Consider the following 16,909-nt stretch of genomic DNA (forward strand, 5'->3'; position numbering starts at 1 on the left):
TTTGCTAGTGTAATTCAGTTTTTAGTGTGACAAAGGCATGGCCATTTTGTTATGAAAAAAGGGACTGTGTAATATTAGAGTACAATGATAAAAAAAAAAAAGCATGTGGCAATAATTATGATTTTTTTTTTAAAAAAAGAAAAATTTAGTATGCAATGATTCCCATGCACTGTGCATAACAAATTTAGGTAAGATATCATGACAACTTTATTTGGTGCGTCGGATGATTAGTGGAAGATAGGGTTGGCAAAGGCAATTATCCATTATGCAGAGATTGGTTGTGTCCTCTTTAAGACTTCGAGTCAACATATGATGGTAGGAATAATATTGGAAACAAAAGAAGTAGCATCTTGATAGTTAATACTATAACTTTGCACGCGCGTTTCTTAAGATTTTGTTTAATCAAATTGATTGTATATTATGCGGACACATAAGTGAATTTACAGAAATTCTAATTCAGCATTATAGATAGGAAAAACTAATATGGAAGTGCTTATAGTTTAAAACGTCAGTAGTTAGACAGAGCATGAAGGCGGTTAAAGAGAGTGATCTAAAGCAAGGAATTGTGCATCCTGGACTCTGTTCCACTCACATACCAAGGTGGAAGGAAAGGATAAGGTCGAACGAGCATCGTTAGTGCAATCGCGAGCAAGCACGCTTGAAAGTTGAAACCCAAACTTTTCCTTTGCTCTCATACTTAAAAAAGTCCGCAGGAGAGATTAAAATAAACGGTGTTATAATCTCAGCTCAGTCAGTCCTGCTTTAACGGTTTTAAACCCTAGGGATTGATTTCTTTAACATTTGAGAGTATAATGACTTGATAAAAAGAAAAAAGGCCTGGGGATCTATTAAAAGGACCCGCATGTTGATTTTTTCTTATAAATATTAATTTTAAGTTTAAGCGGACAAGGTGAGAAGAAAGAGAAATCTAATAAAACTGAGACGAAAGAAAAAAGAAAAATGCAAATATGAAACAAAAATATACTTCGGAAAGGAGGAGAGTTTTCAATTTGGCTTGTGACCTAAGGCTTTGTTTGGTATAAAGAAATGAGATGATGGGACTGGGATTGGGACTGAATAATTTCACTTTTTTATGTTTGGTGTGAAACAATGTATGATCCAATACCAGTACCAATCCTACCTTTCATGGGATTATTCAATACCACCTTCTCCATGGTATTGCAAAATCAATCTTGAGTTTAATTTTTGCAAGACGAAAATGCTCTCCAACCTCACCAGTTATTTATCGGTCATTCCCCTCTCTTTTGATTTGCTACGCCATTCCCTCCACCATTCCTACCGTGCCTTCAAATCTAGATTGTGTCTCTGCCCCTTTTGATCCAAATCTAGATCGCATCTTCGGCCCTGCTCATGCATATATGTGGATCGCGTCTTCGTCCCTTCAAATCTAGATCCAGATCGAGTCTTTGGCCCTACTCGTGCACATATCTAGATCATGTGGCAGAACGAGAGGCAAAGACGGAGCCGCCCTCTAGGGAGTCAAAGACGAAGGGAGTTTGACAATAATGTTGCAAAGGCTCGGATTTGTTCGTCACATATGGTGTTAGCATTTTTACGGAGACAGAGACAAAGGGAGTTTGAGTACGATGCTGCAGATGCTCGGATTAGTTTATTGAATATGCCACGGAGATAGAGACGGAGGGAGTTCAAGCCGCCCTGCTCATGCTCGGATTTGTGGTTCATGCATATAATCCAAATCACACATGGGTAGAGTGGAAGGAAGAAGAAGAGAATATTTGTATCTTTTAGCAATTTTTTTGTTTAATCCCAGTTTTTTTTTTAATCTCATGATATACCAAACATCATTTTAAAATTTATTCTCAGTCTCAAATCCACATTTAATTCCAATCCCAATTCTATTCCTATTCCCTTAAAATGCAATACCTGCCTAAAAATTTCAAAGGTCAGTACAGGTCGCATTTTTATTTGTTGATTTATAGGCCAGGATACACTTCTATCCACGTTTTGGGTTACTTTTAATTACTTCACTATAATTGCTTTTTTAAAAATTAATAAATATTTCACTTTACCACTTTAAATTTGAGGAGTCATATAAAAACACTGAAATAAAATTGGATTCCTATTTTAATAATTTAAAATAGAGGTAAACTTAAAAAATATTAATCAATAATTTCTAAGAACTATATATATATATATATATATATTTTAGAAGACGCATAATAATAACTTGATCGAGGATATATCGAAGCTAAAAATAACAATAAAATAAAAGTGTTTGTTTTCTTAAAAAGAGACACGAATGGAACGGCCAGACGTCAGCAGGCGGTGTCCTTTTCTCATTCACATTTCAAATTCCGTACAGCCAAGCATTTTTTGTACTTTTTTTTTTAGTTTCATTTTTTTAATGGTCTTTTCATAAATTCAAGGAAAAAAAAAATCTCGTAACTTTTTATTACAATTTTTGCTTCCCTTTTAATATAAATTAATGAAGAAAGTTGATTATAATAATATACTTGACTCAGAAAATATTTGACTTCATTTGAAAAAAAAACACCCAAAAATATTATTTTCCATATGTATATTAACATAACAGTACATTTTTGTTTGGAATTTTAATTTACATAAAAAATTCTGAAATGAAGTAACTTTTTCCCTCCTATTTTTATTGTGCGCAAAATAATCAAGGCATAAAGCATTATACTCTCTACTTATTCACTGGATCACCCACTTAAATGTGAAAAAGGATCGGTAAAAACAAACAAAAGAAACATTAATATTAGAGCCTCTCTAACCAAGCAATTCACATATTCATTGGCCTACTTGCATCTGTTTTAAATACTAACCGTATTTCTAGTTTCTTTGATCACTTGCAGGGATGGTTGCAGCGGAACACTAGATCCAACTTTGCCAACAATGAGTTCCCCAAATGGCAGCGGACCAAAACTTTTAGTTACCTCTGCTGGTTAATTTGGATCTCCAGGCGTCGTTTTGTCTTTGAAGCAACACTTGCAAGTGCTGCTGAGATTATACATCAATGCAAGTACCTTGTCTTGGAGAATACCACGTGTGGATTGAGGACAGAAGCAGCATGGACCCCACCCCCGGAGAATGTGGCCACAATTGATGTGGCTGGGTCTGTTAGAGGCAGCATGCGGAGGTGTTATAAGGGACTGCCACGGTAACTGGGTGGTCTGCTTCTACAAGAAGCTTGGGTCTGCTTCGATTGTAGAGACAGCAATGCTCGCCATCAAAACTGCCCTTATCGTGGCAGAGCAGTTAGCTTGCAAGGAGGTGAAGGTGCCTAGTGATTCTCAGTGCTTTCAATCTACTGATGAGAACAAGTAATCCAGATCCTACCTCGCAAGACCTACTTGTGAATGTAAGAGGGCATCTTTACAGCAGGCTAACAGAGGAACTATATCATCCCTCCAGAGAAATCCTTAAATGTGCAGGTTTTATGGCCAAGGCGGGGTATGGACAGAACTATATCCTAGTGGCTATGTTGATTTTATTCGAGAAGATCAAGGGCTTCTAATGCCTTGATTTTTTGAGGCGTAGCCTCGTTTGTGTCTTTTCTTTGAACTTCTGGCTGTAACCGTTACGTTTCAAGCTTAGGCTCGCCAACGCTTTAAAAAAATAAAAATAAATTGGCTTACTAGCAGAAAAGTTCGAACCTGATACCCAATCAGAAGCAAAAAGATATCTAAATGAGTTTTGAATGGGTACATTGTGGACACAATCGAATGCTGAGATCATGGTTATATGTTCACCAACAAACGGACCGGCATCTGTCAATGGCATCAAGACAAGCTAACCCCTACATTTATGATAAAACCTAAACCAAATTGTCAAGGCAGCAGCTGAAGTACCTTTGGTATAAGAATTGACAAAATCTTTATCCTCCATGAAAGTAAGGAATCCAAGTTACAAGGATCATAGATGTCCACCGAACTTACAAAAAGTTGAAAAGATTATTTCCTTTGAATCAGTACTCGAATTCAAAAGCAAAAGAAGCTACAGAGCATTGGAGTTGATCAGAGGGGAGGATCCCTCGTCATTCGCCAACCCTTGTGGGAGGGTTGGTGGATGATCAAAGATACAAAAAAAATACCATCAAATGTATGAGCAAATCTAGCTAAATAATTAGCATAACAGTTGTGTTCCCAAAACAAACGGAAAACTTCCACCGTCCAGTCTCCATAAAACAGCATCTGCGCATCCACAATAACGTCTTTGAAGGGGTGCGATGCATCACAGCTTCTAGTTGTCAGGTTCACAGCTTCAAGACAATCAGAATACAAATTGATTTTTCCATGACCAGCTTCCCAACACTTACTTAAGCCTTGAAAATGGCAGTATATATACAAATTAATTCAAATTAATTTTACTGCCAAAAAGATGATTTCAGAGCATAACATATATGCATGTTCCATGGTAATATACGCGATTTTATCTAGACTTATTTTGGCAGCATATAAGATAGACCAGCAAAGCATAGTTTTGTTGGAGATAAAGGCAAAATGTAAAGGTATATAAAGTACTGGTTAAAAAAAAAAGAAGTAATATATAGTAGAATGAAGGACAATATTAAATGCAATCCACGTTACAGCATCATCAGCCATTAGCCAATATTCTAAAATCTAGAGGACGGATAATAATGCCGAACAAACAAGGCGCAACTATGGCAAGCTAAGGATAGATAGACATGCCAAAGAAAATCTGCACAGAACTCCAATAAAAGATGGTGTAAAAGGTTCTACAATAATAAAATGAAAAGGAAGACCTGAGTTGATCCCTTCCTTATCGTACAAACATCTACAAGGGCACATTGGACTGGAATATCTTCAAGTGGCTACCTGATCATGGATGCATATCGACTAACAGATCGCAGCAAGGAAATAAATTTTACAGAAGATACTATACCAAGCAAAATTAAAATAATCGATCATGCATATACCTAAAATTTTATGCTAGCCAATAATTTTTTTTTTTTTAAGAAATAGAAATGGGTAACAAAATTTGAATTGGAACAATTCAAAAGAAACGAGCCCAAGAATGCATAACAGAACTCAATCTATAAACGCAGTGGATGTTCTTCACACATGATATGCACAACAGGAATGATAAGCATGCCTTGGAGTACACAAAAAATGAAATGATGCCAAGGGAGCATCCATGGAAATACACGAGAGAATAAAAGGAGTGACAAATTTAGATTAAAAATTCCTAAATGAATTAGTTCCCTTCAAGTAGACTCATCTACAAGAAATTTATTCACAAAAATACAATAAATAATATATCTTGTCTCCTATGACCAATTATATAATTTCAAATAAAAAAAAAATGTCCAATAGCAATTTTTTTAATCCTATATACAAACCCAGATCTACTTAGCCTCTCTATATTCAGACCCCAAACAGAAAAATTATGAAGGAAACCAAGTATTTTACTCATTCTTAATTAGAATGGTGCTCATATTATGTACCAGCATTAGACAATATATATTAATTATTGATGGAGATTTTGCAGCTGAGATCCTCCAACGGCTGCCTTCTATTCTTGTTAATTTTCAGATTCTCTGTTTCCTTCTTCTATTTAAATTGGTTATCTGCTATTAGATTCAGATCCAAGAACATTTCACATTAAGTAGTTAGGATAGAATCCCTTGGATGTCCTATTTAAAGAGATTTTAATGAACCTAGTGGCTATTGTTCACAAATGTACTGTTTACTCATTCGTTTTGAATATAGAACAGAGGCTGTTGACACTTTTAACTCGGCTTTTATTAATTATGAGGAGAATATAAATTCATCATCAATGAAAAAGCAACAAATTCTATCAAAATAATTAATTGCAAATAACAATAAACAAACCGCAAATAGCTTGCCTTTTTTTTTTTGGGGCCAAAATCAGCTTGCCCTTTTAATGACAGGAAAATAAAAATACCCAGAATTTTAGGTTCATTGCTAAAAAAACTTTGCGCAAATTAAATTAATATACAAACCAAACCTGAATTGCCAAGTCAAAAACCCATTGAGAATGAGTAAATAAACATCTTACCTGATCAATCAATTACATCTAAGAATGACGTACTAATTAAAAATATCCTTGAATAATCCACAGCCAATTATCTATAGGTGTAGCATTGCAAGCCCCTCAAATTTCTCTACCATGCACGCATGGTCATTATTAATCTTGTTTTGATTAATGGAGAAGACTGAATCATACACTGACTTTCAGGCTGCTGAGACAATTTGACAGCAGTGCATCTCCTGCTTACATTTTGGATGGCCATCATAATTGCACATTACTTCCATTTGACAATTCAATTAGATTATCCAACACGGTATCTATCCAAAGACCAAACTCCATATTATTGACCAGCAGCAAACTGTCAACATCAAACACAGAAAATAACCAAGTTTCAGAACCAGTCATATGAACTCCACAGATGTTGCAGAGATAATCCAAACTAGTTACTCCCCTCGTCCCTATTTATAAGACAATTTTACCTACTTTACATAAACCAAAAAAACTAATTCATGTCTTCAAAATTATTCATCTTTTCACAAATGCCCTTAATTAAATGCTATTCTCTCTCTTAATTAATTAAAAGCATCGTTATTCAAAGGGAATTTTCCCAAAAAAAAAAATTACAGCCTAAATTTTCTAAATTGTCTTATAAATAGTGATACCCTTGTCTATTTTGCCTCATACAAAGGGACAGAGGGAGAATATTCAAGAATTGTTGCAGCATAGAAAAAAACAAAATATTTGTAGCCTTCCTTTACCAAATAATCGTAAATGGCAGTTGATAGAGCTGAAGAATTAGAACAGATTTATATATCATTTCCTAGGGCAATAGCATAGTCCATATGAAGGGAAATCGTGTAGGAAAGAGACTAAAGAATTATCTTCCAATGGATAAGAGAATTACCCAAAGGTTCCTGGCCACAGGGGGGAAAAAGTGATGTATAAATAGGGATTAGGTTCAGCCAGGATTATATTTAGCCTTTTGTAATTTTTTGGGTCTCTTAATCTTTCCTTTCGTGCAGAGGGAGGGTGTGGAGTATTTTGAATATTGAGATTGGTGAGCAAAGTTCTAGCCTCTCGAAAGTCCAGTGTATTGGGGTGGAGGAAGTCATCTTTCTTCATCATTTTATCTTCTGCTTAGTGTGTGTATGTGAGTGGCTTATGGCTTACGCTTAGGTTACTGTTCGTGAGTGTATTTTGTGCTGTCTCAGTAACCAGCTTAAGTGTATGAGGGAAATGAGGTTGGCGTGAACCATCATTATCTTTGTAATCAAACATTATTATTCAGCAATAGTATTTTCAGTCCCATTTGTAGTGAATTTTTCTGGTTTTTGCTTGTTTTAAATTTATTAGAGGAGAGGGTTCCATCAGTAGTCAACGGTATAATTTTTTTTTTTTTAATTTAGATGAGACTTTAGACCTCATTACTCCTTCAATTTTTTTGGTAGACACATTACTTCTTCATTTTGTCCATGCATGTTTGTGTGTAAGGACAGTTATATACTGTAATTTAATTTCTTGAGGACAGTAAATTAGTCAGAGGCATTTGTACGAGAACAGGTTTGGATGGGAACTCATATTGCAAAGGATTTGCAAGCAGATTTTGCACAAGATTCTTTTTATGGTCACATAAATTTTCTCTTACCATAATTGACAAAGGAAAGTCACCCCCATGGCTTCACAAACTCGCTCATAATAAAGGCCAGCACGATGTAAAAAAGAGAGATCAGTTTCACCCTTGTATTTAGCCTGATATGATGAGTCATATGGGCTGCTTAATGGAGTACTCCATGAAAGAGGTTTTCCCACTGCAACAACTGGTTTTTGGCGAAAGGCCATCATTTAGTATCAAAGTTGGTGGCTTTAATAAGGGCCATCAATAGAGGCATTTGAACAGTGGAAGGTCAAATGAGGTGTCAAAAAGTATAGATGTTGAGAACTTGATTCTAAGAGTGACCAATCAATGAGGACCAAGGTAGTATAGCATGCCAAAATCCGTGTCAAATGGTATGGATAGCAATTAAGCACTTGAGTAAAGTGGTTCTCCCAACATAACAGCTAGATTTTAAGGCAGGATTCTTCATCCTGCTTGGATGCCTATCACTCATTAATCCCTTAATGATTACTATCCTTGACGGCCTCACCATTAGTAACCATGCTGATCTCAATTTAACACAGTACTGCCTTTTCAAAAGTTGAGACAATTTGATAATTTGATTTCTCCAAAATACCTCACTTCCAATGGCCATCACCCCAACCCCTCATGCCCCAATACAAAAGAACACGAAAAATCTTAGCTTTGCACGCCCCATATCTATAACTGACAAGTTCTGACTAGAGGATGGATCATGAATATTTAATATATTAGAAATGGTGTTCTATAACACTTCATACAAAGTGATTGGTTGATGTCATCATCTCAAAATATCAATTTTTATAAATCACGAGTTAACTCTTAGGATTCTCAAGGGTACAGTTGGAACTTTCAGAGTATATCCTATTGAAAACTGAGTATGAATATTATCAATATCACCACATTGGACAACAGACTTGCTTACTGCTCCTATGTTAAAATTTACAACAGAAAGTTGTATTTTAATCAGTCATTGATAATCCATTCACAAATCTTAAATTGCAGAGGCCATGTACAACAATGCAGAATTATGAATCACCCCTAAATAAGCTTTTAATGTCTCAATATGAAGTATAGGAAGGGCACCTCTGGTTTACAGATTGTGACACCTGGTTCTGAGCATTCTGCGTAAGAGAAAAGATGGTGAAGATCCAAATGGAGATATCCATTCAAGATGACCTCTCAGCACCATTCAATCACTTCAGAGAATTAAGTCCTTGCTTTCCATTCTCGTCTCAGGTAATCTGCTTGATGTCTCCGGTATTTTAGTTGTTGTCCCCAATAATGAAGCAGCAGAGACCTCACTTTCTTTGAATGATACCTATGCAAAGTATATCCGAGAGATTCCATTCTTTTAACAAGAGCAGCAGCATATTCCTTATCAGTTCGAGAGCAGAGAAGAAGCATGAGGAGTCGATTATGAATTTGTCTACCCAAAACAAAACCTTTGTCCAAAGCATAATGAAACACATCAACTGCTTTACCCAGCTTGCCTATATTACAAAGACCCTTAATCAAATGTACACAACTTGGAGGGTTGATATTGATGTTGAACTCATCAAGAACAGAAAAAATTATTAGTGCTTCTCTTACTCTTTTTGCCTGACACAAACCTATAAGTAAAATTGTATATGGAGCTAAATTGAAATCTTTGAATTTAAAGTCCAGTTCTAATAACCTTCGAATTGCTTTTTCGACTTGTCCTCCATTAAAATATTCCTCCAAAACTTTGGTTGAATCATCTACTCGGCCAGGAAGGTTATTTAAATACTTCAGCCAAACACTGAAAGCCAGGGAGACCTTTTTCTTTCTGCAGAACCAAGTCATAAGTGCTTTATAAACTGAAGAGCTATGCTCACCTCCTTCTTCCAACATTTGCTCACAAAGCTTTAAGGCATCCTCTTCTCTATCAGCCTTATAAAGCCCATCAATAAGCGTCCCATAAGTAACAGAATCTGGGGAGAGCCCCTTGAGCTTTAGGTGCTCAAAGAGTTTAAGTGCACGATCTACATTACCAACTTTGCAATAAGCATTTATCAGAATGTTGTAAGTCGATATGTCTGGAGCAACCCCACTATCAATTAGCAATTGGTATGCATTCAAAATTTGTCCTGATTCACACATTTGCTCCACAGTTTTCCGAAGTCCAATGCCATCTACAACCCGATTGCCACCTTGAGAAAGCCGAAGAAACAACAAAGGATTTTTCCCAATCTCCATCTTGCAAAACAATAATCGTGCCTCCTCAAGCTGACCAGCCTTGCAGAGTCCATCTATAAGAGAATTGAAGGTGACAATGGAAGGCAAACATCCAAGCTTCTCCATCTGATTAAATATTTGTTGTGCCTCCCCAACCATTCCGTCCTTACACATGCGACAGATGAGAATGGAATAAGTGCAAGTATTCGGAAATTGATCATGCTCAGAAATCTCAAGTTGAAGAGACAGAGCTCGATCAAGAAGACCAATATCACAAAAACCTTTGATTGCAGCATTGTAACAATAAGCATCAGGAGTAAGTCCACTCTGAACAATCTCATCTAACAACTTTATGGCTTCACCAACCCTACCTTCTTTTGACAACCCATGTATCATGATGGTATAAAGAACAATATCAGGCATAATGCCCTCCTTGAACATTTTTGCATACCATGAATATGCTTCGCGATATCTCCTAGCCTTAAATAAGCCATCAATAATACAACTGTAATTATCAACTCCAAGAGCAAACCCGTCCATCTTTAACAACCGGACCATGGATAGGGCTTCATCAAACCTCCCTAGCTTGCAAAACCCGTCAAGTAAAACACTATAAATCATCAAATCAGGTTGAAACCAATTTCCTTTCACCTTGTTGAACAATCTATATGCATAATCCACTTTCTTGCCCTGACACAAACCAGAAAGAATAGAAGTAAATGTTATCACATTTGGTCGTATGTTACTGTTGTCCATGTCTTCAAGAATTTCAATCACCTCATCACTCCTTCCACATTTACAGAATCCATCAATCAACAAAGAGTAAGTATAATCATCAGGACAGCAATTTAACTTTATCATCAGATTATACAACGCAAACACTAGCAAATACATCTCTTTCTGCAATAGAGATTTAATAATTGTATTGTATGTATGGGCATCAAACTCAAAATCTAATTCTCTCATTCTACAGAACACTGCTAGGGCTCTTTCCACCATACCCTGTCCTAGATATGTCCTCAACAAAATACGGTAAGCTTCCGAAGTTACCAAAACCCTGCTTGTTCTAAGTTGTTCAAGAGCTTCAAAATATAGTGAAAACCAATTGTTTCTAGAGATTGTATCACAGACCAAGTTAAGCGATGGCCGACTTCTAAGACTTTCAGCCTTCAACGCAAACAAAATGCAAAGACAGGTGCCCATCCGCAAATCAGGCTGCTTTAGGGTAGTAGGGTTATCCATTCTAGAGAAGCGATTCGGTTGGTACAAGTCATTTTCTGGGCATGAAAGAGAGAGCCATTTTGTTTCTCTCAAAGTACGATGATTTTGCCTGTGACAGACACTAGGTCCCCAGGGGATTTCAAATATTTTCCTGAGCTTAGACAATGTTAGCATCAGGCCAGCATCCACAATGACTTAAAGGATCGAGTAGCTAAGAAGCAAATCCAAGCAAATAGCCACTTGTTGTATAGCTGCAGCCCCTCCTGCCAACTGAAAATCACAAAGGTAGCAGTTTATCTGCACATTTTTTTTTTTACCGCCCTTCAGTCAGTTTTTTGTTCAACATTATAGAAATATATCCCCAACATACATAAAAGTAGTTTATTGAATCCTGATTCAACAAGGAGCGCCTCTTGATTCATATCTTCTGCTTCTGTTTGTTTATTAAATAAAGAGATGATATACAATATGTTAAGGATACCGAGGAACTGATGTCAAAGACTCTTAAACACCTTTTCTTTTTCGTATCAAAATAGACGCAGGGAAAGAAAGTGACTTGAGATTCTTAATCACAATGCAACTCCGTAATAAGAAAAAGGACCCCATAGAAAAATAACATTGACAACTACGTATCACAAAATAATTCTCAGAATTACCACTTCCAAATTCTCAGACTCTCTGAGCTGTATTGATTCATTTTATCACCGAAATGGCACTGACACTCCAATGTCATTTTTCAATTTGAGAAATTGAAAACCTCTCGTTTAATGATTATAGTCAACTACAAAAACTAACGCCGACGAAGTAATTTTTGTGGTCGCACAAAATAGTTATTTGATAACTTTAATAATTGATTAACCATAAAAGATATGTCGAAGGCCCGTAACTCAAATGAAAACAGAAATAGCCATTCATTTCACTGCATCCAAACTCAAAGTGCCCCTTGGTTCCGTTTTGACCAGAGTATCTAAAGAAGGAGGAGGAGGAAGACTTCGAGAGTTTGAGCAAATGCATTCAAAACTGAGCATTAAGTCACCGATTCAAGGCTTAAGAAGTCGAACCGCATTATAATGACTCGTGATTAAATTAATACCTTTTAATTTTATATATTAAAATATTGTACAAGAGAGAGCAAATCTGAGAGATAAGAGTAGGGAGCAGCTTTGTCGGTATTCATTCTTCGCACAATGTCACTCCTGCTTCCCCCTAAATCCATCATCGACGACAAACAATAAATCACAAAGCCTGTACCCCATAAAGAGGTTAAGCACCATTTGAAACCAGGGAGCCTGTTAGCGGTTAGCCCCAATTATTTTTTCAAAGAAATGAAAATAGGTTCGGCTCAATCCAAAAACATTACATCGATAAATCTTTGACAGCATCTCGAGCAAAAAGGTTTGATGAAAATAATATTTAATAAGGATTACAAGAACATACAACCAGCAGCTCAATTGACTTACAGTTTGCATTCAGATTTCAGGAGATGCATAAGTGCACAAATATAACCAGAGTACGAAACCAACAGCCAGCAGGATTGGGGACAGGACGAGAACGAGGTGACTTACTTGATGCCGGCGACAGAGTGACAACGAGCAGATGAGATGGGATGAGAGGAAGAACGACCAGGAGAGAGGATACTGATAGGGAGAAATGGGAGAGAAGATCGACGAGCGAAGAAACAGTGAGAGGCAGAAATTTAGCTTCGACACAAGAACAAAGCCGCACTGCAACGCCGGGGAGATGAGAGACCAGTCTGAAGAGAGAAAATGGGGATCTTCAATGGTGAAGGAGGAGAAGCAGTGGAATGAGGATGAGCACGACTACGGAGGAGAAATGGTGTTGGCGGAGGAGCACTGGCCAGCCGCCGGCGTGAGCGAGAACGGCGAGGAACTCCGGCTTCTGAGCAATGAGGAAGGGTTTCTTTCTTCTCGCAGACGCAGAACGACAGAGGAGCCTATGAGATTGGATTATAAAATAAAAGCCAGTTTTCCCAGACCCAAGCCTCATTTTTCGAGTTTATTTGCACAGCCCAACCAACTTGAGCCTAAGTACATGAAAATATATGAAATTGGAGATTGACACGTTATCCAAAAAAAAAAAAAAGGGAAAACCATGTTGTTATTACCTAAGTACCTATACTTTTTTGCTTTTTATTTCTTCCTTTAACCTTCGTCTGTTAAAAGCGTTGGCCCCTATAGATTGGAAAATTGCTTGAGAACCAACGAAGGAAAAGACGATGTTAAATCAAAAAATTGAAAAGGAGGGAGCTTTATGTAACATGCTTCATTCGAGTTGGGATCTCAACGAGCAATCTTTATTTGTGTGAATGGGCAATCTCCAATCACCAAGAAGATGGCAATCTTCATGCAATAGGCCGATATCAGTACACTAGGAAGAGGGGTTGTGATCTCCATCAGCAAGCTTGGCGTCTTTGTTTTTTTTTTTTTTTTTGGCATTCTGCTGCAGCATCTTGGCATTTTGAAGATGGGAAATGAATTGAAGCATCTCCATTTTCTTTTCTTTGTAATTGGATTGTCATTAGGTGTCACAATCAATGTATACTTTTAGGCTCCAAGTTACCGTTCACCCACCTTCTTCATTTTCTTTTCTTTGTAATTGGATTGTCATTAGGTGTCACAATCAATGTATACTTCGAAAGCTTCTCATTCAACTCAAAAGAACTTTTCCCTTCCTCACGACCAAGGTTGCGAAACTGCTGCTGCCACAACCATGGATCTAACCTAGTATGAGGAAATCTGCATCATATACCCAGTTAGGGGTGTTTATAGGTTCGGTTTGGTTTGGTTTTGGGCAAAAACCAAACCGAACCGAACCGTTCGGTTTACTGATAATTGGGACCTGATCGGTTTTTATAAAGTTCGGTTTGGTTCGGTTTTATTTTCGGTTTGGTTCGGTTTGGTTAAGGTCTTGATCAAGTTTTAATGCACTTGTTTAATTTTTTTTTCTTTTCTCCATCTTCATAATGGTGCTATGTACTAAAATTAAATTTAATTCTTTTTGACTCATTTTTTTCATAAATAAAGGTATAAAAATATAATAAAATTTCAATGTGATAACAATAATTAATCATAAAAATTCATATAAGTTTTTAATATTAAAATTATTTAATATTATATATTTTCATTTAGATCCTTTGAAAATGTTTATCTATATATCTATATTTTAATAAATAATGAAAAACTTATTATACAAAATTCAAAACAAAATGTTTCTTGTAGATAAATTAAATACTGAGGCTTTTAGGTTGTAAATAATTAAATGATGATCATAGCATGATTATTATAATTACTTAATATTATGCATTTTTATTCAAGTATTTTAAAAATGTTTATTTATTATTCTAAAAAATTCAAAACAAAATGCTCCTTGTAGATAAATGGTTATATATTTTATAAATAAATAAATAAAATTTTTTTAATCAAGTTTGGTTCGGTTTGGTTCGGTTTCTAGTATTCAAAACCGAACTTGAACCGAACCAATCGGTTTTTATGTCATAAAAATCGAAGCAGACCTAATTATTGTTCGGTTTTGATCGGTTTTTATCGGTTTGGATTGGTTTGGATCGGTTTTGAACACCCTTATACCCAGTAGCCTCTCATGCACAAGGTGGATGTTGAAGAGATGATTTGGTGAGCTTTAACGGCCCCAAGTTTTAAATAGTTCAATGAGGGAGAGATAATGAAGAACCTAGGGATTAAAAGAAAAGAGTTTTGCATTGTCATCATCAGCACCATAAGTTTCATTGGTTTTCACCTCATGGATCATATGATTGCAGAGGGTGGTAATATCATCATTGATAACTTTCACTGGCAAGAAGAACGTTGCCTTCAAAATCATGTGTGTCTTCAATTTTCTCTCAACTCAACACCGTCTTCTCCTTAGTTGGTCCCACTAGCTATTTTCCAATCTACAGGGGCCAACATCTTTAACGGAAGAAAGTTAAAGGAGGAAATAAAAAGCAAAAAGAATAGAAGTACCAAATTGAAAATCGAGGAAAATTATAGGTACCAACAAAATGATTTTTATTTTAAAAAAGAGAGAGAGAGAGATGGATTTCAAATCCTCTGAAGAGCAATTGGGAAGTCATGACTACATATACATTTCAAGGTTTCAAAACAAAATGGCCGATAGGCTTGATAAAGAGGCGCTAAACGTCTCTTCCTATACCAAAATTTTTAGGGATTAAAGTGAAAATTTCTAGAGACAAGCATGTTTTAAAATAAAGTGTCACTACATTTCTTGTATGCTTATCCTCATTTGAAATGGAATGTTTTATTTACTGGGTGGTGAGTATAAAAAAATTTATACTTTTGTCGATCTTTATTATAAGATATTTACAACTGGTTCACACATTTTAAGAAAATTTAATTTTTTAATGTCATAAAAAAAATAAGATGTACTTTCATTTATATCCTTAACTTCTAATAATAATATAACTATATTAGATATATTTATGTTAATCAAGAAAGGATAAAATAAAAAAGTGGTTTAAGTATTATAAGATGTTCGACATTTTGGACCAAAAATTATTTTTAAAAAGTGTCTTACAAATAGCACCAAAGGGCAATGATTAAAAAACCAAACCAGACCAGACAGTCGAACCGATCTAATTGTCGATCAATCTAGATTGTGGCTTGGTCAACATATAAAAATTATTTTTGGGGTTGAGCCAGGTTTGGTCATTTTAGACCGGTGATCGGACTGAAAACCTAAATCAAGCCGGGAATCAAATCTGATTTTCAAAAACCAAACTATTCAAAAAAAATCTTTTTAAAATTTTTTTATCAATTTTTTAAAAAAATGACTAATTTTTTTAATCATTTGATGTTATGTTATATCACATGACTTATTAGGTCATGATAAATTTAAAATATTTGGTTTTATTTTTAAATTAAGTAACAATTTCATATTTATTTCTTGTATTTAGTTTATTATATATATAATTTTTTTAATTTAATTATTATGTCATCAGTTTGACTATTGGTCCAACTCAGTTGAACCATATAAACTGTAAACTGCTAACCTTCTCAATTTAACATCAGGCTCGGTTCTAAAAATATTAGGAATATGTGTGAAGTTAGGGCCTCTTTGGTTAAAGTTGTCTGCGCCAAAATCTATGCTTGTATAGAATAAATATGTATGCAAAGTATAGTTGCTCGTTTCAATATTTGACATTCACGTGGTACAATTTGCTTATAACTATTGCGTGATTAATAAGGGTGAAGGATAATAAACGTTTTTCCTTGTATTTGTAGATGTTAATCATGCGAGTTTGCGTAATATATTATTGAAAAAATTATCTTAAAATTTCACTCAGCATAACTAATTACTCCCAGGTCTACTCAACAATTATCATTCTCCTAATTAAATTTAATTGTCAATAAACCTAGAAATAATTAATTGTGTTGAGTGGAACCTTGAAGTAATTCTCCCCATATTATTTACATAAAATCTCACCTTATTTCTTCCTCCATCCCTTCATTCATTGGGTTCCCCTATTTAAGTTCCACTATCTAAAATTGGAAATTCCAATATTCGATGCAAAGTTAGCTAGACCTGTATTCTATGTTATCCACAAATTTGGCCATACATTAAAAAGAAAGAGAAACCATAATAATAGAGAATGCATACTTTGTTGAAATTCATTAACTTTCTCATCAAGTTCAGCCCACAAGTCATGAATTATGTTTCTTCCAAAATTGCTATACCATTTTTTTTTATTAGTGTTGCATCTGATGTTCATATTTATTGATGATGGATAATGATGATGTGTTTAAAATTTTCAGAACATTTTGAGTGCAATGCATTAGTAATTTTTCT

General features: G+C 35.4%; 1 protein-coding gene across 10 annotated transcripts; it reads right to left on the reverse strand.

Annotated features, from left to right (window-relative positions):
- Positions 1-3,852: 3,852 nt before the first annotated feature.
- On the reverse strand, positions 3,853-13,088 carry LOC129288068 (pentatricopeptide repeat-containing protein At1g79540). Of its 10 annotated transcripts, none has more exons than XM_054924412.1 (5): positions 12,634-13,087; positions 8,735-11,365; positions 6,211-6,373; positions 4,766-4,838; positions 3,853-4,261 (listed from the first exon to the last, which is right to left on the reverse strand). In XM_054924412.1, exon 2 carries the CDS (start codon positions 11,240-11,242, stop codon positions 8,858-8,860), a length of 2,385 nt encoding a protein of 794 aa, XP_054780387.1. In that variant the 5' UTR covers positions 11,243-11,365; positions 12,634-13,087; the 3' UTR covers positions 3,853-4,261; positions 4,766-4,838; positions 6,211-6,373; positions 8,735-8,857. The 10 variants fall into 10 exon arrangements, with proteins under 10 accessions (XP_054780387.1, XP_054780386.1, XP_054780388.1 ...); XM_054924411.1 differs by having other exon boundaries at positions 3,853-4,324; XM_054924413.1 differs by lacking the exon at positions 4,766-4,838.
- Positions 13,089-16,909: the final 3,821 nt, after the last annotated feature.

This window comes from Prosopis cineraria, unplaced genomic scaffold, assembly GCF_029017545.1.
Source record: "Prosopis cineraria cultivar Desert tree isolate PC_DT_omini unplaced genomic scaffold, ASM2901754v1 PC12, whole genome shotgun sequence".
In the NCBI taxonomy this organism is placed as follows: domain Eukaryota; kingdom Viridiplantae; phylum Streptophyta; class Magnoliopsida; order Fabales; family Fabaceae; genus Prosopis; species Prosopis cineraria.

Coding starts and splice junctions, on each gene's coding strand:
- LOC129288068 (XM_054924414.1), bottom strand. CDS start 11,242: ATGCTAACATTGTCTAAGCTCAGGAAAATATTTGAAATCCCCTGGGGA.